The 25,055-nt window shown below is 50.7% G+C and overlaps 2 protein-coding genes across 5 annotated transcripts in view; one reads left to right on the forward strand and one right to left on the reverse strand.

Moving 5' to 3' along the window:
- The first annotated feature begins 1,166 nt into the window (after positions 1-1,166).
- On the forward strand, positions 1,167-7,552 carry BBC3 (BCL2 binding component 3). Its single transcript, XM_060130063.1, has 4 exons — positions 1,167-1,892; positions 2,272-2,560; positions 3,957-4,147; positions 6,433-7,552. Exons 2-4 carry the CDS (start codon positions 2,287-2,289, stop codon positions 6,547-6,549), a joined length of 582 nt encoding a protein of 193 aa, XP_059986046.1. The 5' UTR covers positions 1,167-1,892; positions 2,272-2,286; the 3' UTR covers positions 6,550-7,552.
- A 5,907-nt stretch (positions 7,553-13,459) lies between these two features.
- SAE1 (SUMO1 activating enzyme subunit 1) overlaps positions 13,460-25,055 on the reverse strand; it is a 69,518-nt gene continuing 57,922 nt past the window's right edge. The window contains exons 8-11 of one of the 4 annotated variants that reach the window (XR_009537000.1): positions 19,189-19,300; positions 18,109-18,178; positions 15,146-15,381; positions 13,460-14,479 (exon numbers count right to left, since the gene is read on the reverse strand). Coding sequence is in view for 1 of the 4 variants with exons in the window: in XM_060130507.1 (XP_059986490.1) it covers positions 14,387-14,479; positions 18,109-18,178 (163 nt within the window). In the remaining 3 variants the exon portion in view is untranslated. The remainder of the gene's footprint in view (positions 14,480-15,145; positions 15,382-18,108; positions 18,179-19,188; positions 19,301-25,055) is intronic. The other 3 variants (XR_009536997.1, XR_009536998.1, XM_060130507.1) reach the window with 3 other exon arrangements.

Below are 25,055 nucleotides of genomic sequence, written 5' to 3' on the forward strand. Positions count from 1 at the left end.
GCTGCGCCCCAGCAACAGCCTGTTATTGGCCCCGCGCTCGCCTGGCGGGCGGGGCGGGCGCACGTGGCGGCGGCGGGGTGGGGGGGGCTGTGACAGCGCAGGGGGGCGTCTGGGCCCGCCGTGGGAGCGCGCGTGTGCGGGGTTGTGGATCTGCAGGTGTCTCGCCTGGGTGTGTGCGTGTGTCTGGCTCCGAGTTTGTGCTGGGGTCTGCAGGGAGTGCTTGTGTCAGTCCCGGGGAATGGTGGGGCTGTGGCCCGTCGTGGTGTGCGCGCCGTCCCCATGCGTGTTTGTGTGGGGTTCTGTCTGTGTACGCCGCGCCTGAAGGCGGGTGCTCTGTTTATGTGTGGTGTACCTGTGTTGTGTCCTCTGTGAGAGTTGTCTGTGTGTGCTGTTTGGGGGTGATTCTGTGGGTCTGTATTGCCTGCCTGTGTTATAGTGTGTGGTTGTAGTGTGTTGATGTGTTGCTTGAGTGAGCTGTTTGTGTGTTTACATGTGTGTCTTGCCCGATGTGCTGTGTTTGTGTGTGCTTGTGTGTCTTGCCTGTGTGTACTGTCTGTGACTGTCTGTGACTATCTCCAGGGCATGTGGCTCAGCTAAGCGTTTGTGATGGTGTGCCTGCCCAGTGCCGATGTCTGTTTTCTCTCCAGGTGTCTGTGTGAGTTCTGCGTGGTGTGTGTGTCTGTGTGTGTGTGTGCTGGGGGTTGTCTGGTCTGTGTTTGCCTTGTGTGTCTGCCATCGGCGTCTGGGAATTGAGGAGCTGGGCTCTGTGGGGTCTGAGCAGAGCAGTCAGTGGATGTTGCTGGCAGCCTCTTGTATGAGGCTGTGTCTGAGCCCGCGTGTGTGTGCGTGTGTGTGTGTGTGTGTGTGTGTGTGTTGGGTCTGAGGGGCTTGTCTCTGATCGGCTGGCTGGCTCATGTGTGTCATGTGGGCTGCGTGTGTGTAGTGTTTATGTCAGTCACGTGAGACCAGTGTTTTCTGTGGGTGCTTTAGGTGTGCGCGCTGCCAGGGCAGTGTAGGATTAGAGTTAGCTGTAGTGTGTGTGTGTGCGCGCGTGTGTGCGTGCATGCACGCGTGCATTTGCGTGTGTGTCCGGGGCTGACAGTTGGCGATGGTGTTTGGAGGTTGGGGGAGGAGGGAGGGTTGGTGTCTGCTGTTCTGCTGTTGCGTCTCTGTGTTGTTGCCGGCATGTGGTGATGCATCTGGGTCTGATGGCATGTGTCTGTGTGTGCCAACTTTACATGTGTCCTGGGGTCTGAGAGTTGGTGACAAGTGGGTGTGTTTCGGTTGTGTCGGTCCATGTGTGTGTCCATGGAGGTCTGTTTTGTGTTGATATGTGTGTGAGTACTGAGGTGTGTGGGTCTTATCTATTGCGCGTGTGTTGTCGGGAGGGGCATGTGTGTTTGAGAAGTGTGGCAGTGCCTATTTGGTGTGTGTTTCTGTCTGTGCTTGTGAGGGCTGCACAGTGTGTATGTGTGTGTCTGTGGGCCTATTAACAGTGGCTCAGCGGGTGAGATCCTGACAGTTTGTATATGTGTGTGTATGGGGTGGAGGGGATGGGTTGTGCCAGCCACTCTGCATTGTGGGGATAGTTCTTCCTGTGGCCTGTGTGTATGTGTGTGTCCACGTTTTGGTCAGTGTTTGTATGTGTCTGTCCTGGGACATCTCAATGTTTCTGTGCAAATGGGAGACGAGGTGGGAGGTCTGGCTGGCCAGTCCTGCGTGAGCCTTTGTGTGTGTGTTGTGTACCCTCCACACACACCCCTTTGGGTCCTGTGTGAGTCCCCATGTGTGTTGCGAGGCATCACAGTGCCTGGCTGCCCTCCCTGTGTGCCCATCACTGTGTTCCGGAAGTTAATCCCACCAGCCCAGGCCCTGTGTGAGTCCCACGTTGGGTGAGTTTGTGTTGCGGGGCTGTCAGCCCTCATACACACACACACACCTGACAGACCCACAAGTCTGGGTCCTGCGTGAGCCCTTGTCCTTGCTGTGACAGCCATCCTGTGCCTCCTTGTCCCTCATGTGTGCCCATCACCATGTGCACGGGAGGCTATTCCGGCCAGCCCAGGCCTCGGGTCAGCCCGGAGGGATGTGTCTTGAGGGGCCATCACACGCACCTACAGTCCCCTCCGTCTGGGCCCTGCGTGTGTTGTGGGCACCAGCCCTGGGCTGCCTGGCCTGCCATGTGTACAGGAGTGGGGTGCCCTGTGTACCCCGGGTGGGATGGGTCCCTGCACTTCCCGGCTGACCGCATCCCTCTGCCCTGTCCTGCAGGCCCCAGGGAGCGCCATGGCCCGAGCACGCCAGGAGGGCAGCTCCCCCGAGCCCGTAGAGGGCCTGGCCCGCGACGGCCCGCGTCCCTTCCCCCTCAGCCGCCTGGTGCCCTCGGCCGTATCCTGCGGCCTCTGCGAACCCGGCCTGCCTGCTGCCCCCGCCGCCCCCGCCCTGCTGCCCGCCGCCTACCTCTGCGCCCCCACCGCCCCGCCCGCCGTCACCGCCGCCCTGGGGGCCCCCCGCTGGCCTGGGGGTCCTCGCAGCCGGCCCCGAGGCCCGCGCCCCGACGGTGAGTGCCCGCCCCGCACCAGGGATGCTGGGAGCAGGGAAAGAGAGACACGGAGGAACCGGAGAAGTGGGAGCGAGTGGGGGGAGGTGGCGAGCCGGCCGGGCCACGGGGAGGGTGTGGCCAGTGTGGTCTTTGTGTTGCAAGAAGCAGGAAGACTGAGTGGGAGGCAGGGGGTGGGGGGAAGCCGAATGGGAAGTCCCTCCTGGAATCTGACTGCAGTCCCCGAGTTGCAGCCCACGGCCTTTTCCGGGCCTCGGGCAACAGCTGTTTCCAAGCCCCCTTCTCCCGGTCTGGGTCCCCTGAAGCCCCCTGAGGACTGTAGTTGGAGAGAGTGGGCAGAGATGACTGTCACTTCTGGACATTGGGGAGGGGTCGAGGGTGGCCTTTTGCCTTTTATCTGCATCTCTTTGGCCAGGGCCCGCCCTCTCTGCAGTCCGGCCGGAGGAAGGAGAGGGGGAGGGGCAATTGTATGGGGAAAGGGTGGGAGACGGGTCTTGGGGAGGGAAGGGTTAAAGGTCCCCTGCCTGATGGGCTGTTAACTCCGTGGTGCCCGGCTAGCCCCATCCCAGCCGGCACACTCGGTGGCAATGGAAAGATTGTCCCGGTTTCCCTCCCCACCCCATCCCCGGACCCCAGAGAGATCAGGAGAGAGAAAACTTCCCCGGCTCTGCTCCTTGGCAGCAGCGGCAAGAGGAGACCCGATTTCTAGACCAGAGTCACAGGTGTGGAAACTGAGGCCCTGATTTTAGGTCTCAGGGATCCCTCGTGCCAGGACCTGGCGTGACAGAAGGGAGGAAGAGACGTCAGGGGAGCTCAGAATGTGCGTGTGGGGAGGAGGCAGGAAGGCATCTCCCGCATCCCAGCCCCCGGGCCCCTGCTCAGAGGCAGCCACAGTCTGGCCTTCTGGTTTCCAGGCCTCGGCCACATCCGGGGGTGTGGCTTCACTGTGGTTGGACACTAGAGGGCAGGAGACCTGAGGCTTGTGACTCTGGGTGTAGTCAGTCACCGTAGCCCTGTGTGACCTTGGGCCACTTCTTAGGGTGAGCCTCAGTTTCCCCATCTGTTGAGTGGAGCAGTCAAAATTTGGCACCGTTTTGGAAGTATTTAGGTAGGATAAGAGGAAGCACTTCCAAACTAACACGGGTAGTGAGGTGGTGGCTGGCTAGACAGGTGACCCCAGGAAGGCCTCCCCAGGACTTCTTTTTTGCCTGGGGAGTAGGAGCTGAGAAATCTGGCTCTTAAAGGGGAAAACAGAATCTCTAAAATGAGGTGGGGTGCAGGAGAGAAATCAGGCGGCTGGAAAAGGGAGAAGTAGGCCCTGGATAACGGGTCCCTCCGGGACACCTCAGGGCCTAGAGGGGTGGTGGGTGTGACCACGGCCCCCGGCTTTTCCCAGGTCCACAACCCTCACTCTCGCCCGCGGAGCAGCACCTGGAATCGCCAGTGCCCAGCGCCCCGGGGGCCCTGGCGGGCGGCCCCACCCAAGCGGCCCCGGGAGTCCGGGGGGAGGAGGAGCAGTGGGCCCGAGAGATCGGGGCCCAGCTGCGGCGGATGGCGGACGATCTCAACGCGCTGTACGAACGGCGGGTGAGTGCTGGGGGAGGGGTAGACGGCAGGTGGGACTTCCCGCCGGGGAGGGGGCTGCGGCGGCCCAGCCAGATGTGCGGCAGCTGCCGCCCTGAGCGGCGGGGTCGCGCTGGGGACAGGCAGGTGGGAGGGGCGGCGTGTCCGCGGAGCCGCCGTAGGGCTAAGGCCCGCGCCGCCGCTGTCACGGCCCGGGGGAGGGCCGGGGCCGGCGTATCCCCGAGCCCTGCAGCGCGCCCGGGGTCCGCGGCCGCGGGGACTGAGGGCGGCGCTCGGCAGAGCGGCTCATATATCCCGGGCTATTTATAGCCGGTGAGTCAGCAGCGGCGGCGCGGCCGCGCCCGCCCCTCCCGCCCGCCCGCGCGGCTGCGGCGCGCCACCCCGCTTCCCGGGCGGGCCGGGGGCGGGCCCGGAGGAGGCCCGCCCCGCCGGAAGCCCCGCCCCGCTTGAGGCTCCGCCCCCAAGGCCCACAGCCAGACCTCTCATTAAAACAAAATATTTGAAGCCTGCAGCAGTGAGCAGAGAATAACAAACACCAGGGCGCCCACCACCCAGATCTGTCCAACCTGAACATTACACCCACACTGCTTGCTTATTCAAAGAAAAAACAAAAACCGGATGTTGTGAAGCTCCTTGTTTCCCTCCCTGACCCTCTTCCCCTCACCCCTTCCAAAGGAAACCTCTCAAACCTCTCAAATTGGCCTGTCCATTCCTCTGCAGGTGTTGATTCTTCTACTACATATTTACCAGGCCACAAACAATGCTTAGGATTGTGGTGCGTTTCAGACTTAATATACATGATACAGTATGTGTTCCTCTCCAAACTCTCTGCTTCTCAGTGTTAGGCTCGAGATTCATCCATATGGGCAAAGGAGCTTTAATTCATTCATTTTCATGGCCATGTAGCATTTTATTGGATCGACATGTAGTATCCTTGTTCATTTTCTCATTGGTGAGAAATGTCTCAAAAATTTATTTATTTATTTTTGTTGGTTGATTTGGGCTTTTTTTTTTTGGCTCTTCCAAAAAATACACATCTCCAGGTGCACGCATGTGTCTCCAGGGCAGATACCTGTCTGGTCTGCCGGCCCTCAACCTTAGTAAATGATAGCCTGCTCACCAAGGTGCCAGGTGGCACTCCACAGCAGTGTAAGAGCGGCAGGCTTTTAAATTTCTGCCAATCTGATGTGTCCCCTTGGCCACCTTCTCCTGGCTGCAAAGTTTAGTGGGGAGTGATAAGGAGGCAGGCTGGTACCAGGCAGCCCACCCCCAGGCACCCATTAGGATCATTAGGATGGTTTATTTTTTTTTTTTGCGGTACACGGGCCTCTCACTGTTGTGGCCTCTCCCGTTGCGGAGCACAGGCTCCGGACGCACAGGCTCAGCGGCCATGGCTCACGGGCCCAGCCGCTCCGCGGCATGTGGGATCTTCCCAGACCGGGGCACGAACCCGTGTGCCCTGCATTGGTAGGCGGACTCTCAACCACTGCACCACCAGGGAAGCCCTGTCTGGCCTTCTTGTTCACATCTGTAAAATGGGTTTCTCCTTCCCACCTTGTGGGGATGAGATTAGGTGGGCCCTGCTAATTAGCACCGGATTTAGCCCTGCATTCAGTACAGGGAGTGGAGAGTACTGTAGGTATTCATAAGTTTTTTAGTATTGTTAATTTTTATTGGTGGGAGGCCTTTTCTTGTATCTAGCTTCCTTCGTTTCTAACACTGTGGAACTGAGATGGTCCTAGAGGCTACCCCCAGCCTCCATCCTGCCACTGAGGAAAGGGCAGGGGGTTAGCTTTACCTCGACATGCTTCCGTGCAGCTTCAGCGCAGATGGTGAACCATTCCCAGTTCTTCCACAGATTGTTCTAGAATTGCTGAGACTGTGGGCTCCCTGCCCCCTCCTGTGTGGCTCACCAGCCTTTTATGGGAGGGCAGATGGGCTGCAATCCAGCCCCACCCCTCAGCCCCGTGTGACTTTGGTTGGGTAACTTTCTCATCTGGAGACCAGGGACTAGGAGACCACAGCTAATATGTGCAGGCCCTGTGCTGAGGACATTGTCTGCATCCCTTCCGTCCTAGTCTCATGTTCCAGAGGACCTTGGCCCAAGGTGGGCAGAGAAATGTATCTGGACCCCATGAACAATAATAATAGTACCGACCTCAGAGGGTTGGTTGAGGGCGTAGCTCACTCTTAGAACCGTGCCCTGTTCCTCGCTGCCCTTTGACCCGACCACCTACGCACGCCCATCTCAGGGCCACTCTAACTTGGTCTTCGCTCTCTTTCCCTAGAGACAAGAGGAGCAGCAGCGACACCGCCCCTCCCCCTGGAGGGTCCTGTACAATCTCATCATGGGACTCCTGCCCTTACCCAGGGGCCGCGGAGCCCCCGAGATGGAGCCCAATTAGGTGCCTGCACCCGCCCGGTGGACGTCGGGGACGTGGGGGGCAGGACCCTCCCACCTCCTGACGCCCTGGCCAGTGCGGGGGACTTTTTCTGCACCATGTAGCATACTGGACTACCAGCCCTGCCTGTCCCAGGGGCGGGCCAGGGCAGCCACTCCGGACCCAGCCCCGGCCTAGCCTGCGGGGCACTGACGGAGATGTGGACTCCTGGGTCCCTGGCTGAGGAGCCAGGGGAGAGAGGGCTGACGGACTCAGCGTCTGAAGGCGGCGGTGACCGAGGCGGTGGGGACTGAGCCGCCCGCCTCTGCCGCCCATCACCATCTCAGGAAAGGCTGCTGGTGCTGGCTGCCCGTTCCAGCTGCAGGGGTGACACTGGTGTGTGGGGGGGTGTCTCTCTCTCTCTCTCTCCCAGTGTTCCTTCACTTTGGGCCTGGCCTCAGGCCCCTGGTGCTTCCCCCCCTCCTCCCGGGGAGGGGGCCCGTGAAGAGCAAATGAGCCAAACGTGACCACTAGCCTCCTGGAGCCAGAGAGTGGGGTGTGTCTGACGGCCGCCCCAGCCCAGCGCCCAGCCATCTTCCCTGAGCCAGCCGGCGGGTGGTGGGCATGCCTGCCTCACCTTCATCTGGGGGTGGCCAGGAGGGGCCCAGACTGTGAATCCTGTGCTCTGCCCGAGACCACCCCCCGCCCCCCCATCAATCCCATTGCATAGGTTTAGAAGAGAGCACGTGTGACCACTGGCATTCATTTGGGGGGTGGGATATTTTGGCGGAAACCGCCCCAGCCTTAGTCCCCAGGGCGAAGCGCTGGGGGGAAACGGGGAGTCAGGGAGGGGGGGAATCTCAGAAGAGGGAGGAGTCTGGGAGCGGGGAGGGATGGCCCAGCCTGTAAAATACTGTATATGCGCTGCTGTAGATACCGGAATGAATTTTCTGTACATGTTTGGTTAATTTTTTTTGTACATGATTTTTGTATGTTTCCTTTTCAATAAAATCAGATTGGAACAGTGGCTACTCTTCCTGCTCTCCTTCCCTGCAGAGGGGCGCGTGCAGAATCTGTGAGCCCTGTCTTGGAGGAGGTGGGGGGCAGTGCACACATCACCCTGAGGTGTCTGTCCTTGTGTTTAAAGGACGGCCCCGGGGGACTTCCCTGGTGGCGCAGGGGTTAAGAATCCGCCTGCCAATGCAAAGGATGCGGGTTCGAGCCCTGGTCCAGGAAGATCCCACATGCCGCGGAGCTACTAAGCCCGTGCACCACAACTACTGAGCCCGAATGCCACAATTACTGAAGCCCGCACGCCTAGAGCCCGTGCTCCGCAACAAGAGAAGCCACCGCAACGAGAAGCCCGCGCACCGCAACGAAGAGTAGCCCCCGCTCGCCGCAACTAGAGAAAGCCCACGCGCAGCAATGAAGCCCCAATGCAGCCAAAAATAAATAAATAAAATTAAAAAAAAAAAAAAAAGGACAGCCCCGGTGCCACTGTGTGCAACCAACCTTCATGCACCTTTCCTCAGCTCCCACTAAAAGCTAAGCCCCTGAGGACAGGGCCTTTTTGGGTGTTTCCTCCTCACTTTATCCCCACTGGATAAAGTATGTCAGGGGGGCTCGATATTTACGGAATAAATGAATGACCTATAACTTACTCAGAAGTCCCACTGGGAGGAGTCCTGGGGAACTGTCAGTCATGAGACGGACCTGGTCCCTGCCCTCAGGGACACAGAGGTGACATCTGGGATCAAGGTGAAACTTCACCCATGTAGCCACCCTAGCATACTCTTAACCGTAAGGCCTAGCATTAAAAACCTGTGTTGAATTAATACAAGAAGGGGAGGGAATTCCCTGGTGGTCCAGGGGTTAGGACTTAGTGCTTTCACTGTCAAGGGCCCAGGTTCAAACCCTGGTGGGGGAACTAAAATCCTACAAGCCACGTAGCGTGGCCAAAAAATTAAAAAACCGAACAAGGGGCTTCCCTGGTGGCGCAGTGGTTCAGAGTCTGCCTGCCAATGCAGGGGACACAGGTTCGTGCCCCGGTCCGGGAAGATCCCACATGCCGCAGAGCAGCTAGGTCCGTGAGCCATGGCTGCTGAGCCTGCGCGTCCGGAGCCCGTGCTCCGCAACGGGAGAGGCCACAACAGTGAGAGGCCCGCGTACGGCGCAAAGAAAAAAAAAAAAAAAAAAAACCGAACAAGAAGGGGAGCTTCTACCATGATCTTCGAGAAAACAGGGCAACCAGCCAAATGCTTCCCCTGTGTTGTCTTCCATACAGGACTGCCCCAGACACAGGTTCAGACCCAGCTCTGCCCCTTCTCCTGGCTGTCCTCACTGGTAAAGGGGCAGTTCAGAGGCAATGGCCCTTCTAAAAGGCCAGGCCGAGGGAAACGGGAACCATCATTTTGGAGAGGAATTTGGCAAAACTCTGAGGATGTACACACCTATGGCAGCAAGTGCCTTCCCGGGTATCTCCCTTAGAAGTGAATGTGCACAGGTGTCCAAGAGTTGGCAATGCGCAAAGCCACCCCCTAAGTACCAACAGCAGTTGGAAGGGTAAATCAAGTCTGCTGTTGTACAACAGAACAATAGACAGCAGTGAACTGGAATGAACTAGAACTTTATCCCTATGAATAAACAACAAATAATGGCGAGCAAGCAGCAAAATGATTGGTGGGTACTGGGTGTATACCCTGTGATATTATTACGTATTTTCGTCATGCTTACGTACTTGTGCATGGGGCCCAAGGCCCTGAGGTGAGGTGGGAGGTGGTGTGCCCACCCAACCATCTGGCAGGGAAGCTCTGCTTGGTCCTCACTGCTCCCCTGGCAGAGGACGCGTCCTCCTCCTGCGACCAACGGCCTCCCCTGTCCAGGAACAGTTTGCTGAACTAATTTTTTTTTTCTTTTGGCCGTGCCACACAGTCTGTGAGATCCTGATTCCCGGACCAGGGATTAAACCCAGGCCCCCTGCAGTGGAAGCCCCGAGTCCTAACTACTGAACCGCCAGGGAATTCCTGTCGCTGAACCATTGCTCTGGTTGGATTAAGTCTCGATTTTATTGTTTTCTCTTCGTCAGATTTTTTTTTTTTTTTTTTTTTTTTTTTTGCGGTACGCGGGCCTCTCACTGTCGTGGCCTCTCCCGTTGCGGAGCACAGACTCCGGACGCGCAGGCTCAGTGGCCATGGCTCAGGGGCCCAGCTGCTCCGCAGCATGTGGGATTCCCCCGGACCTGGGCACGAACCCGTGTCCCCTGCATCGGCAGGCGGACTCTCAACCACTGCGCCACCAGGGAAGCCCTTCATCAGACTTTTGTTTCTGCTTCCTCCTCCTGCCTTCTCTTGGATTATTTGAATACTTTTTAAGAATTCTTTTAAATGTATCTTTTGGTGTTTCAGCAGTTTTTTAGGACTGCTCTAGGGATAACAAACTCATCCTTAACCTATCTGCTATGTGTCTATTGTACCACATCACTTACAATACAGAAGCTCTGCCACTGCACGTCCCTGCTGACCCTCTACTCCTCCATGAAATGATGGATTTCATGCAGTAGTTGTCATACGGATCACATCTGCACACCTTAACTTCCACAAGACATGTATTAACTTTTGCTTTATTTATGTATTTATTTTTGGCTGCTCTGTGCATGTGGGATCTTCCCAGACCAGGGCTCGAGCCCGTGTCCCCTGCATTGGCAGGCAGATTCTTAACCACTGTGCCACAAGGGAAGCCCTGTATTTTCTTTTTAATAGAACCAAACCTACCATTTTTAAGGACTGAAAGTGGGGAATTCCACCCTATCATCCAGGTTGGAGGGAAAGAAGCAGAGACCCAGGGATAATCAAGGCCAATAGAAGGCCACATTTTGTTAGCAAAGTCCAAAGGGCTCCAAGAAAAACAAAGGGCTCCCTCAGTTGTTCAGAGGGAAGGGAAACACCTGAAGTCATCTGTGTGGCCTTTGCTCTTGGAACCCAGGTGCCGAGTGGTTCTGCAATGTAGCCGAGTCAAGGCTCAGAGGGCCTGGCAATGAAGCCCTCAGCTAGTACACTGCCACCTGCAAACCGTGCAGCCTCCAGCAAGGTAATCCCAAACTTGAACTGACAAGGCTTCTAAGACACAGTGAGAAAAAGCAAAATGCAGAAAAATCGTTATTTTGTGAATCTGCGTAATAGCAGCTAACACTGAGCGATTTCTACTCAAAGAATATATTCAGGGCTTCGCTGGTGGCGCAGTGGTTGAGAGTCCGCCTGCCGATGCAGGGGACACGGGTTCGTGCCCCGGTCCGGGAAGATCCCACATGCCGCGGAGCGGCTGGGCCCGTGAGCCATGGCCGCTGGGCCTGCGCGTCCGGAGCCTGTGCTCCGCAACGGGAGAGGCCACAACAGTGAGAGGCCCGCATACCACAATAAAAAAAAAAAAAGAATATATTCAGTCATTTAATCCCAACATATCAGAGGAATGTTCTACTATTACCATCTTACAGATGGGGCGACTGAGGTACAAAAACGTCACTTGCCCAAGGTCATGTGGCTAGGTGGTAGAGTCCAGGTTTGAACCTGACAGTCTGGGAGGATTCACTCTCAGTGGCTGCCAGGGTGCCCTCTGGGAGGTAAATATGAAAAGGGATACAGCTAACATCTACAAAAAGCATCTCACATTTCTCTCCAAAATCAAGTTTAGCTGTTAAGTCAGCTGCTCCTGCTGTGTGGCCAACACTGAGCTGACAGGCATGGGAAGAAGAATCTTTTGCCTCTTAGACTTGTACAAATATTGCTTGAATGTTTATTACTAGAAGCTTAAAAACAAAAGCCACTCCCTTCTGGACTCAGCTGAAGGCTGAGCACCTGGGCCTGACTGATGGTTTTCAGGGGTGACTCCTAGGTCTCAGGACCTTGGGAAGGAAAAGCCAGTGTTTTCTTGTCTTCACCAAGATCACAAGAAGCTGAGCCACTAAATGAATGTTTACTAGGTGTCCTGTACAGAAGCCTTCCCCGTCTGCCCACATTCCACCCCTGACTTGTTGGGTGAGGCTCTTTCTTCGCCTGCAATATGGGCATGACAGTATCTACCCTCATGGAGTTTCTGTGAGGATTCAAACCATTTAGCTAAAGTACAAGTATTTTGAAAGGTATCAGGCAAGCAGTGTGAGCATGTTAGCTATTATTATTATAAAACTCTTTTGTTTGCCAACTACAACCTAAACTTCCGTTTCCCCACCTGTAAAGGTGCAAAGAGGTGATCCCTCAAAAGATATACATTTATACTTACCAATAAAAAAGCAAGAAACTGACAAAAAGGGTCTGCACTGCAAAGGGAAATCATGGAACGTGGGGCTGAGATGGGACCAAGAGCTTTTTTTTTCGTTTTGAGTAGCACCTGTTCACTAGAACGTTCTGTCTGAAACTTCAACCATTGAGCACCTAACGAAGTTTGGCTACTACACATACCAGAGACAAGAGAAGTGGGGTACAGAGTAGAGAAGGCTGGCAGCCCCAAAGAGAACTCATTTCCTTTCATTTGCTAACTCCAGCACCCCCAAAATATTTGCTACCATCTCAGCTCAGATCCCCTTTCTCAGGTGGGCTACATTATCTCCTGAGGTGCTAGAAACCACAGGATAATCACTGTGGACTTCCTGGAGACTTAGGGAAATCTGTTCTTATAACACCAACATGTAATATGGGAAAATATGAAATTTGGAGCAAAGAGAATAAAGACATTTCCTGCCCAGGGCTGGCAGCTTCCAGCATCACCCCCCAGATTCCCAAGGGGTCCTTTCGGGATCACTCAATCTCTGCCATTACGGGTACAGGGGTGGAAAAGTTTGGAAAGCTTCAGAGAAGAGTCAACAATTTTGTTTTTAATCCATGCAGACCCACCTGCTCCCCCTTGTGACCAAGGCCCCACATTGCAAAGTAAAGGGTGTAATTAGCTCAAATTTTCTAAGACCCTGCAAGACTCATGCAAGGAAGGATTCCCTGACTCAACACTAATAGGGCCCAGAAAGGGGCAGCTCTAAAAATGCAGCCCTAGCTTCACCTAGGGTGGGAGCAGAGGTGACCAGGCGGGTTGGGGGAATTGAGTTCTTCCTCTCAAGAGGAGATCAGTTTTTTTTTCACTGACTGCAACAGGGCTGAAATAGGAAAGGAGCTGATTTATTCATTCAAACCAGCCAGAGGATTTACATCGTGGAAAAGCCAAGTGAGGGTAAGGAGACTTGGAACATGCTGCTGAGTCAAGACAAACCTGGCGCTCCAACGACTGCTCTGACCCGTCCAGCTGTGTGACTTGGGGCATTTTATTTAATGTCACTTAACCGTTATGAGACCATCGCTCACTTTTTTTAAAATTAAATTTATATTATTTACTTTTGGCTGCATTGGGTCCTCGCTGCTGTGCGCGGGCTTTCTCCAGTCGCAGTGAGCGGGGGCTACTCTTTGCCGCAGTGCGTGGGTTTCTCATTGTGGTGGCTTCTCTTCTTGCGGAGCACGGGCTCTAGAGTGCAGGGGCTTCACTAGTTGCAGTACGTGGGCTCAGTAGTTGCGGCGCGTGGGCTCAGTAGTTGTGGCACACAGGCTTAGTTGCTCCGAAGCACATGGAATCTTAGCGGACCAGGGCTCGAACCCCTATCCCCTGCATTGGCAGGCAGATTCTTAACTATCACTCACTTTTACTCCTTTTCCACTATTATTACAAGTGCTATCCCTGAGAACAGCCACTACTTAACTGAATTATTCAACAGACAATAAGAATCAGAAGCTTCTGCATGCTAGAATAACTCTTGCTGCATTGCCCAGGAATGGTGATGGAGGGGAGGATCTTTGTGTCATGTTAAAGCATCCAGGGACATTTCTTCAGGTTTAGGCAATTGATAGGATCGCTCCCTGTCAGAGGAAGAAGTTTCTAATGTGGAAGAAAAACAAGCAAATCCTAAAGCAAATAACTTTATTTCAATCATTCCTTTTTAAAGAACCAAGGAAATATAGAAAATATAAAAAAAACATGAACAGCTGCAATTCAGGGGGGTAAATGATGGGCCGATACAGCCCTTAACACGCGACAGCCTCCAGAGCGAGGGTCGGCACGGCGTCGGAGTGGGGCTCCGTGGGAAGGGCAGGCTCCTCTGTCCCAGCTCACGGCCAAGGAGTCAGAATCCCCAGGGGGTGGGACCAGAGAATCTGCCTTTTTAAAACGAGCTTTCCCGCTAATATTCCATTTGCAAGGTCTCACCCTCATACCCAAGAGGACTTGGTGATATTTCCTCTCGTCCAAAATCCAGGCTGGAACTCAACTAATCCTCAACTAAAACTCAAGAATAGCACACCAGATGCCACCTGTTGTTTTTCAGAGTCTCAAACTTTGGAGGAAATACATTCCGCCTGCCACGTTTTTTCCTCTCTAAGGGCACCTGTCTGCATTTGGAACTGTGGTTCCACTAGTGTTTCATCAGTCCTAGGCCTACTCCCCACCTGAAGTCATGCTCCTCTCTGTGTGACATCAGGCGGGGACTAAGGCCAAGAAGATGGCAAGAGGCTCCTAAGCAACAAGGCGTGCTGGTTCCTGGCCGGGGGGACTGGTGACGCCGCGACGAGGAGTCAGAGGGGGCTGTCCGGTGCTGGCCGCGCAGGCCTGGGACGGGAACGGCGACAGCCAGGACCTACGCCCCTTGCTTAGCAGCCACTGGTGCTTAGAAGCAGCACATCTGTATGACCTCACTGCTCACAGGAAATGGTTTGTATTGGTTCGATGACTTCACTTTTCCCTCGCCTGGAGAGGGCCTTCACGGGGGAAGGGGACAGGGGTCACATGTGGGCATGCCGCAGTGCAGCATCACCAGGGCTGCCAAGTCTTGGGTTCACTTGGGGCCAAGGCACTCCACAATCCCGTTCCCCTTCATGCCATCAAAGAAGAAGAAGTTGTTGTGAGGAGGGTCCCTTTGAGACAGGGCCTGGGGAGCAAAACAAGAAGAGGGTTCAGCTCAAGTGCTTTAAAAGGGATAAAATGGAGAAAAGAGAATAAACCCCCAAACTGAAATCTTCTAAAAGCAACATGGGCACTGGTTCGCAAGAGACGTTGATTTTGCTCCCCAGGGGCTATCTGGCTATGTCGGGAAACATTTCTGATTGTAACTGTCATGTCCCTTTGCTCTGTCCCTTACCAGCTGTGTGTCCTTGAGCAGATCATTTAGCCTCTCTGACCTTTACTTTCCCCATGTAAAATGAAAATAACAAATGTTTTATCCTAGGGATTAAAAAAGATGCTGTACCTCAAATATCTAAAACAATGCCTAACATGGAGAAGCACCGCTTGGCTAACGGCAGTAATAATTATTTATGACTATTCAACTGAGAAAGGCACTGATTCATTCCAACACGTCTGAGGCTGCAGCCTCCGTCACCTAGGGGGACACTCACTGATGCAGAAGCGGTGCTTCCACGAGAAGGCAGTACTGCCTGCCCTCCACAGGACAGGACAGGGCTGGGGTCCAGAGGGCCTGGGACATGCCAGTCAGCCATGAAAATGATGATTATCTCGTGGGGTTAACAGAAGTTCACAGCACTGTTAGAGATGCAGTTAAGAGTCCCTGAAATTACATGCTGAATCATGTGTGTACCTGTGTGTACTGGGAAAGGTCCATGGGCGATAGTGGACATTTTCAACGCAAGAAGGGTTACTGTTTAAAGAGGAAGACATCACCTACGCAGACTGCTAGGCAGGGTGTCAAGGTTTCCGGGAGCACCATGTTGTCGTCCCTAAGGCAGGACCTCCTTTACAAGGTCAGGAGTGTGCTCTAAACATCCCGAACCTCTCCTCCTTGGACTGAGTGCCAATCCCAATCCACTTTCTCATCTGTAAAATGGAAACAATTATACCTATTCCAAGTGGTTATTCCGGAAATAACCATTCTTCTGAGGAAAATGTATTGAGCATCTACTCTGTGTCAGGTATTGTGCTAGATATTAAGGCTTCTGAAGTCCCTCCCTGCCTGGGGCTTGGATCAGAGGTTTGCTTCTCTGGGCTGGCATATGAAATGGCAAATAAATGGCCCCTGCCTGCTAGGGCCCCTGGTGAGTAGGAAATGCGATCAAGCTTGTAACGTGTCGGGCATGTAGTAAATTCTCAATAACTGGGAGCTGCTATGACTAACGGGGGCCAGAGGTCCTTTCCCAATAGCTGAGGCCCCAAGCACTCAGCCAGGGGGAAGGGCCCAAGAGCCCACAGGTGGATCTTAGGCCCGAGAACCCGAGTTCCAGGAGATGCTACAAGGCGTTTTCACGTGGAGCCTGATAAGGCTGCTGCTGTCACTCTCACCTCTAGTACTCTAGGTGGGGAGACCGACGGCGGACAGTGGGGAGAGAAAAGAAGGATGATTAAACCCAAGGAAGCGGGACATGACAGAGGACATGGATAGAACATGTGGTGTCTGGAATGATGCAAGGAAGGAGGGAAACAAAGATGATTCCAAGGGAACAGACTTATACATTTGCCCCCCCATCTTCCGATGTTTACTTTTTACGGGTGGTCAGATGGTCCCACCAGGGAAAAGGGGGAGGTCCACGGCCCTCAGATTGCAGGCCCTTACCGCCAGCTGGCCGAAGCTGAAACGGTGTTAAGTAAGGGGGGGTGGTGGGGACAAGACAGCAGGGCATGGGGTGAACATGGGGCAAAAGGTAAAGTGCTTCCCAAGCAAGACGGGGGCAGGAGGAGATTCCAAACACACCCAGCAACCAAGAATGCAGAGTACTCTGGCTATCTGGGATAAACAGAAACAAGATGCTGGGCAACAGCTGTCCCCTGCAGGCAGGAAGGAGGGGGCTGCACTAGAGGTTAGGACTGGGATGCAGAGAAGCCCCTGCACACAATGGGGTCAGGGCCACCTGCCTGACCCACAATCTCCATCCCACATGAAAAACTCAGGGAGCAGCTTCTCAATGGGAGGTATGGAGGTGAGGCTAAGGGTGCAAGGATGGTGGCCCCGGGTCCACACAGAGCCCTGCCGGACGGGAGGGCCTTTAGGGAGGGCACCTGAGGCCTGATGGCAGAGCACAGGCTCAGAAACCAGATGGCAGGGGCTCGAGTCCTGGCTCCGCCGCTTCTCTGCACCTCAGTGCCTTCTTCATACAGGAGGGATCACCAGCTCCTACCTCTTGGGCTGTTGTAAGGATCAAATGAGTCTATCCACGTAGGGAACATGGTCTCTGTGCAGTAGGTACGTATGAGCTTTCAATGAATATCTACTATTGTTGTCGTCACTGTAGGCTACAAAAAATATATTATGTTCCCATTCCCCCCCTTATTTTTCACTGTACTCTTTCCTGCCAAGACTCTCTATAGGCAGCCTCAGAATCCTTCTCAACACAGTCCTCTGGGCAGCCAACTTCTCAGACTGGGGACACAGCTGAACTTTTTTATCAGTCTGGGTTAAGCAGAAGGCATGAGCGAGAAAGCAGGCACAGCATCCCATGCTTCTCCTCTTCTCCCCCGTACCTCCTCGGTGCTCACCCCTACTGCCTATGACTTAGAAAGTTAGATTTAGGGAAACAACTGATCCACAGAGAAGGATCAGGAAAGAAGAGAGAAAAAAAAGGCCTTGAGAGGATGGTGGGACCATCAAATTGAGTCAAATGTTTCCAGAGCAGGACAAAGTAGTGAGAGCTGGTCTCCAAATCGTCCTCCTAAGCTCAAACCTGACATGCAAATGGACGTGGAGAATTATTTGACCAGGCACGACTCTGCTCCATGAAAGAAAAGGACACCCCATCACTGCAAGTCCACTAAAGCAGTTAAGAACCTGCAAAAGGCAAATTCAATATCTTCGGGCAAAGATCAAAAGTCCCCAAAGAAAGTAAAATACATTTGGGGGTATGCTATAGTTCTGGCAACTCAAACGTTCCAGAAGAGACTCAAAAGGCTGTGCTAGTTACTTGGTTACCCCATGACCCTACATGAAATGCTTCCCTTCTGAGAGGGACAACGACACCTGCCTAATGTGGGCACAGGCCACACTGGATAGAGCCTTGTGGGGCTCCTGGCACGCTGCACAGGCTCCACTGGTACCGATCTGCCCCTGCTCTATACACGCCTATGGTGTGTGCAGGAACAAGAGGGTGCTTTGACGCCATGGCCATGTGTGGAGGGAAACCGTGAGGCAGAGGTGGAGAAGCGCGGGTCGTGGAATCCCTTCTCTGGGCCTCGGTGTCACCCCTTAAATGGGGGTCAGGACAGTGCCCATTTCATAGAGCTGCAAGGGCAGAATACCTGACAAATATCGTAAGTGCCAGATGACTGGCTGCTATAGTCAGGGGACGGTGGGCAGCACCTCACGGGCTCTTTGTCCAGCTCTGAGTAGGCAGGCACTCAAAGATCATTTGCCGCAGGCCCACCTAGATGGGCTGGAGAGAAGAGGATGGGGTGGAAAAAGGAAGGAAGGAAGAGAATGGGGAGGGCAGGAGACAGGGTGAGTGGAGTCAGAGAAACCAGGCAGCTCTCTAAGACAGTCCTGGGTTCTCTCTGTTGGCACATCCAAGGTCATGGTGCAGAGGGTCAGCGATCTTCTATGCCACAGTGACTTTTTACCTTCACAATTTCCTGGGCCAGGATCCCTCCAACCACTGCACACACTGGGGCCATCTCAGAGAAGCAGTACCTAAAAGAGAAGACAAATGAAATGGCGCACTGAGGAACAGGGAGGCTGGTAAGGACATCTGGAAAAGGTCAGTAGTAGGTTCACCTGAATGAAAACATCTCCTACCGGGAGGAGTCAATTCAGACAGCAATGCGAATGCTGGCAACTAGGCGTGAAAATTAAAGCTGATCCAGGTTAGGAGGTGGCTGAGGTGGCTGGGAATGACCTCTGAACCTTGGCAGGCAAGAATTGTTTCACAACTTTTTTTTTTTTCTTTTTTAAAGTTAAAGGAAAGGCTATATCTGTGCGTCCTAAAAATAAAGTCCTACAAATATCAGATGTTTCAGTGCCCTGGTCACATTCTCGCAATTCTCTCCTGACCCACATGGGCAGTGGGTTCTATGTGCTCTTCCCAGACAGATGTCAGGAGCAGGCCTGTGTTAACATGCAGGAGGCACAGGAAAGCTGGGGCCTGAGATTAAAGCACGGGAGCAGAAAAGAGCCTTCACTAGCCACGTAGCTACCCACCCTTCTGGGCCAGGATGGGTATCCAGAGGAGAAATTTTAGCTAATATTGTCACCTGCCCCAATTACCCATCCTGGACAGCCGAACGCCTTCTCCCCCCACCTCCCCAGAGGAAGCATGCCTCGCCAGTTCCCATCCCTGAACACAAAGGGGTTTTTTAAATGAGCAAATTGAGGTGCAGGCAAGTTAAGAGGAAAGCTTCCCTACGGAACCCTACCACGAGGAGACCACCTCCCGTCTTCTTGGTTTGGTACACACCCTTCTAGACATTTTTAAAAGGGCACATATCTAAACATATATAATTTAAAACCCAAGTCATAGCAGCTGTTATTCATTGTGCCCTGTAACCTACTGATGGATACTTAAGCAGTTCAACATTGTGACCATACATCTTGGCAGTGGTGTCCAAACAATTCCTTATGGCAAATTCCAAAATACAGAATTGTTGAGTCCTGACACACTGTGCCAAAATGCCCTCCAGAAAGGCTATACCCATTCAGCTCACATCAACTGTGCTTGGGGATGCCCATCTCCTCATGCCCTGGCCGGGCCCAGCACTCCCATCTGTCCATCCACAGGGCAGCTCTTCCTCCCGCGTACCAAGGTCCACTGCAGAACTATAAAATACACAGAGAACTATGCCAACGCGAAACTAGTCACCATAATTCTACTACTCAAAGACAGTCAAATGTGGGAATATCTTTCCTTTAAAAAAAAGCTCACAGGGCTTCCCTGGTGGCGCAGTGGTTGAGAGTCTGCCTGCCGATGCAGGGGACACGGGTTCATGCCCCGGTCCGGGAAGATCCCACATGCCGCGGAGCGGCTGGGCCTGTGGGCCGTGGCCGCTGGGCCTGCGCGTCCGGAGCCTGTGCTCCGCAACGGGAGAGGCCACAGCAGTGAGAGGCCCACGTACCGAAAAAAAGAAAAGAAAAAAAAATTCACCTACATTCTATGTGATCGTACTATACAAATTTAACATTCTGCTTTTTTAAAATCATCTTAACAAAATGCTAGCAAACCAAACCAGCAACATATAGACACATGATCACTTCAACAGACACAGAAAAAGCATGAGACAAAATCCAGCACCTCTTCAAGATAAAAACACTCAACAAACTGGGAAGAGAAGGAGATTTCTTTAAACTGATAAAGGGCATCTACGAAAAATCCACAGCTAACATCTTACTTAATGGCAAAAGACTGAAAGATCAGGAACAAAACAAGGATGTCTGCTATCACCACTTCTATTCAACATTGTGCTGGAGATTCTAGCCAGGGCATTTAAGGAAGGAAGGAAAAAGAAATAAGGGGCATCCAGACTGGAAAGAAGTAATATATATATTCACAGATGACATGATCTGGTATACAGAAAGTTCTAAGGAAACCACAGAAAAATTATTTGAACTATTAAATTCAGCAAGGCTGCAGAAGACAAGATTAACATACAAAAATCAATCTATTTCTATACATGAGCAATGAACATCCTTAAAATGAAATTAAGAATTTGATTTACAATAGCATCCAACAGAATAAAATATTTCAGAATAAATTTAACAATAAATGTGTAAAACTTATACTCTGAAGAGTATAAAACATTGTTGAAAGAAATAAAAGACTTAAATAAAGGGAAAGATATCCCCAGGTTCATGGATCAGAAGACTTAATATTGTTAAGATGGCAATACTCTCCAAATGTTACTGGGACAACTGGGTCTCTAAACGCAGAAGAATTAATGTGGACCCCTACTTCACATCATGTATAAAGGTTAATTCAAAAATGGATCACAGACCTAAATGCAAAAGCTAAAACTGTAAAACTCTTCAGACGGGAACATACATGTAAAAATGGGGGAAAAAAAGATAAATTATATTTCATAAAAGTTAAACATTTCTACTTCAAAGGATACTATCAGGAAAGTGAACAGACAACCCACAGAATGGGAGAAAATTTTTACAAATCATGTATCTGACAAAAGGACTTGAATCCAGGGACCTCTTACAATTTAACAATAAAAAGATAACCCAATTTAAGAATAGGCAAATGATCTAAATAGACATTTCTCTAAAAACATACACAAACGGCCAGTAGGCACATGAAAAGATGCTCTACATCATTAGTCATTAGGGAAATGCAAATCAAAACCACAGTGAGATGCAACTTATTACCCACTAACACTGAAACAGACAGACAATAACACTTGTCGGCAAGGATGTGGAGAAACTGGAACCTGGATAAAGTGCTGGTGGGATAGTAAAGTGGTGTGCCACTGTGAAAGAGAGTTCAAATTGTTAAACAGTTACCATATGAGCCATCAATTCCACCCTTTGGTATACATATCCAAGAGAAATGAAAACTTATGTTCACACAAAAACACATGAATGTTTATAGTGGCTTTACTCATAATTGCCAAAAACTGGGGACAACGCAAATGTCCTTCATCTGGTGCATCAACTGTGGTACATCCATACAGTGGACTACTACTCGCAATAAGAAGAAATGAGCTATCGACTCGTACAACGTGGATGAATCTCAAAGGTATTAGGCTAAGGGAAAGAAGCCAGACTTGAAAAGACTACACATGCTGTATGATTCCATTTATATTACATTATTGAAAAAGGCAGAACTACAGGGATAGAGAACAGGTCAGTGGTTGCAGGTAGGGAAGGGACTGAGTACTCCAAGGCAGCATGAGGGAATTTGGCGGTGTGTGTGTGTGTGTGTGTGTGTGTGTGTGTGTGTGTGTGTGTGTGTGTGTGTGTGTGTGTGTGTGTGTGTGTGTGTGTGTGTGTGTGTGTGTGTGTGTGTGTGTGTGTGACAAAAATTTTCTGTATCTTGTTTGTAGTGGTAGTTACACAACTCTGTGTCTTCATAAAATTTTATGGAACTTTAAAACAACTCACAGAACTGCATAACAAAAAAGAATAAATTTGACTGTATGTAAATTAAAAAAATAAAACCAAAACACCATGAGGAAACAAGAACAAATTTCACTGTATAAGTCTAAATAATAAAAACTAAACAAGACAAAAACAAGCATCATCTCAAGACATAATCAGACAAGTTCAGAATATGGGATACTCTACAATATAACTGGCCTGGACTCCCAAAAAAAAAAAAAAAAAAGGCGGTAAACTGTTCTAGATCAGGAGTTGGAAAACCTTCTTTGTAAAGAACCAGACATTAACATTCTGCTTTAAAGCCAAATAATTTTTTGGCTTTATAGGCCATATGGTCTCTGTTTAAACTCTTTGTAAAAACTCTACAAAAGCTGTCACAAATAATACACAAATGAGTAGGTGTGGAATAAAACTTTATTTACAAAAGCAGGTGGCAAGCCACAGTTTGCCAACTCCCAGATTAAAAGAAGCACAGAACCAAATGCAACAGATGAACTCTGATGCATTCTTAAGCATCATGTCATCATTCTGCCCCCTCCCCAAAATAAAAAAGCAAAATATTAACAACTGAATCTAACTGAGTGGTATATAGATGTTTACTACTGTTCACTATTCTTTCCGTTTTTCTGTATGCTTGACATTTTTCATATCATTTTTAATCTGTGTATTTGCATTTGCTCTGTAATATTAACTCTCTAATGCCTTTCCAATTTCTCTTTCTTATAAATATGATAATGAATATCTTCTGTACGTAAGTATTTGCTCACATTATTTCTTTCGGGTATATTCTCATTATCAAGGAGCAGAATTACTGGGCTAAAGAGGGAACACTTAAATGACTCTCGATACTTATTTCCAAACTGCCTCCTTAAAAGGTTGTACCTTTTCCCATCATGCTTACTAACAATGAATATGTTTTTTTAATCTACAAAGGATTTTTTTTGATTTTACATATTCTCTGATAGAAAATATATAAGAAAATATAATAACAAATTCAGTGATTTTCTCTGGTTAATGGAATTATGAGTAATTTTCATTTTCCTCTTTTTAAATTGTTTTTTATAACTTTTATAAAATTTTTAAAGGTTACTTTCCATTCAGTTATTACAAAATATTAGCTATACACAGTGCAGCCCAAAAAAATAAATAAATACTGGCTATATTCCCCGTGTTGTACAATACATCCTTGAGCCTGTCTCATACCCAACAGTCTGTGCCTCCACGCCTCCTCATTTTCATCTTTGAATTTATTCCACACTATCTGATTTTTCCATAATATATGTATATTATCTCTGAAACTTAAAAACCAGTAAGTTCACAAAAGGACAAATATTGTATAATTCCACTTACACAAGATACGTAGAACAATCAAATTCATAGAGACAGAAAGTAGAATAGAGGTTACCAGGGGCTGGGGCAGCACAATGGGAAGTCAGTGTTCGACAGGGACAGAGTTTCAGTTTGGGATGATGAAAAAGTACTGGAGATGGATAATAGTGACAGGTGCACAACAATGTGAATGTACTTAATGCCACTGACCTGTCCATTTACAAATGGTTAAAATGGCATAATTTATGTTGTGTGTATTTCACCACAATAAAAAAAATTTTAAAAAACAGTAAAAATTATATTACACGTACAAATTATGAATGTTCATCATAAGTGTTTATAATAGTGAAAAACTATAAATAACTCACACACCCACCAATAAGGTAAAGGCTAAATAAATAACCATATGGCAGACAGTGAAACATTATGCAGCACAAGTGAAGTTATGGATCTGTATTTGTGACACAAACAAGTCCATGATATGCTGGAAAAAGAAGGCTATCACATGAAAAGTACAATCTCATCTTGATATTTAAAAAGAGAAAAAACCTGAAAAAATACACATACTGATGTCTGTGAGGCTAAACCCCCAAATGAAACCCCAAGTTAGCAGTGGCCACTTCTCACTGGGAGGACTGGATGATCCTTTTCTTCCCTTTTATATTTGCTGCCAATGGGCATCTGTTACTTTCATAATCAGAAAAGCAATAAAGCTCTCCGAAAAGAGAATAAATAACCTAACATGAAGGGACAGGACAAGCAGCTCACAGACAGATGAGGGAAATGGAGACTTGGGCACAGCTTTCCCTTCTCAAGTAAGCACACCCTGCTCGGAGCTGGCAGTGGGTAATTTGTGAGGGTAGCTCAGCTGCCAGACGGCAGCTCATTTCCTTGCCGCATCCCTATCCCATCTCCACCAGCCTCATCTCCACCGGCCACAGACGGACTTCGAGAGGCCGTCAACCACCTCTTACTTAAAAGGCAATAGAGAGGGAGCGGCTGAGCACACGAGGCGTAGTCACGGGAAAGTGGTTTCTGCAAAGGGGTAGCGGGGACACACTTTGGAGAGGAAACTAGTCGGCAGCTAGTCCGGCTGTTAGCAGTTAGGCTGTGGCTTTCTCCTTCTGGGAAGCGGGGCCTCTGCCACTGGCTGGCGATGCAGAGGCAGGCCGTTCATCACTCTAAACACCCAAATCAGTCACTCGGCGGCACGCTCAGGCCCGGCACGCGGCACTGGGTGTGCTCGGTGGCCCTGCGGCCTGGCTACGTCTACTGAATCTGGAGCCCTGCAGAGCCTGCCCGCCTCCTGCCATGAAGGGCAGAGCAGGCACCACTTGCTCCTCCACTAAGAGGAGTGTGCCTGCTGTTAGCCCGAAACAGGCACCCCATCCCAGCCTGCAGTGGCATCAGCCCCGACCTCCCAGTGCTAATTTACAAAAGCACCTGTAGACAGCTGCCTCTTTCTGGCTGAGGGCCCGGCAGGGGATTCAAAGCCCACTGCCGGTCTTAAATCGGCTGAGGTTTGCTAGTGTCTAAGTGAGGATCCCAGCCACGCGTGAAGAAGGAAAGGACTAGGGAACGAAGGGACTCCGATTCACTTTATTGCTGAAAAGGAACCAAGGTACTGTGCTGTTACCAGCGATTAGCAGTGTGGTGAGATCTTGGTTGGCTACTTACTAAAACCTTGGACAAGTGACTATCTTTCTGAGTCTCAGTTTCTTCATTTAACTGAGAAGAAAATAATAATACACACTTCGAGGATTATTGTAACAATTAAACGTGGCCGTGTTGGTAAAGCACAGAAAGTCTTCAATACGTGGTGCTGTTGTTATTAGCTGTATAACCTCATACTAGTCACTGAACTTCTCTGAGCTCTAAATTAACTTTTCTTCTCCTATAAAATGGGCTGTTGTCAAGAGAGAGCATGTACAGAAAGCAACTACCACAATGCCTGGTATTATAACAGCTGCTCAGTAAATTCTAGCCATCATTATTACTGCTACAAGCTGGAGCACAGCAAAGCAGTTTAGGGAGTCCCCCAAATACACCGAAAGAGAATGAGAGTAATGAGATGACCCCAGAACTCCTTGGAAGGGGTTCCTGACCCAGTCTCCCTTTGGACCGATCCAATCAAATCCTAAACCTG

Source organism: Lagenorhynchus albirostris, chromosome 19, assembly GCF_949774975.1.
Source record: "Lagenorhynchus albirostris chromosome 19, mLagAlb1.1, whole genome shotgun sequence".
NCBI classification, from domain to species: Eukaryota; Metazoa; Chordata; class Mammalia; order Artiodactyla; family Delphinidae; genus Lagenorhynchus; species Lagenorhynchus albirostris.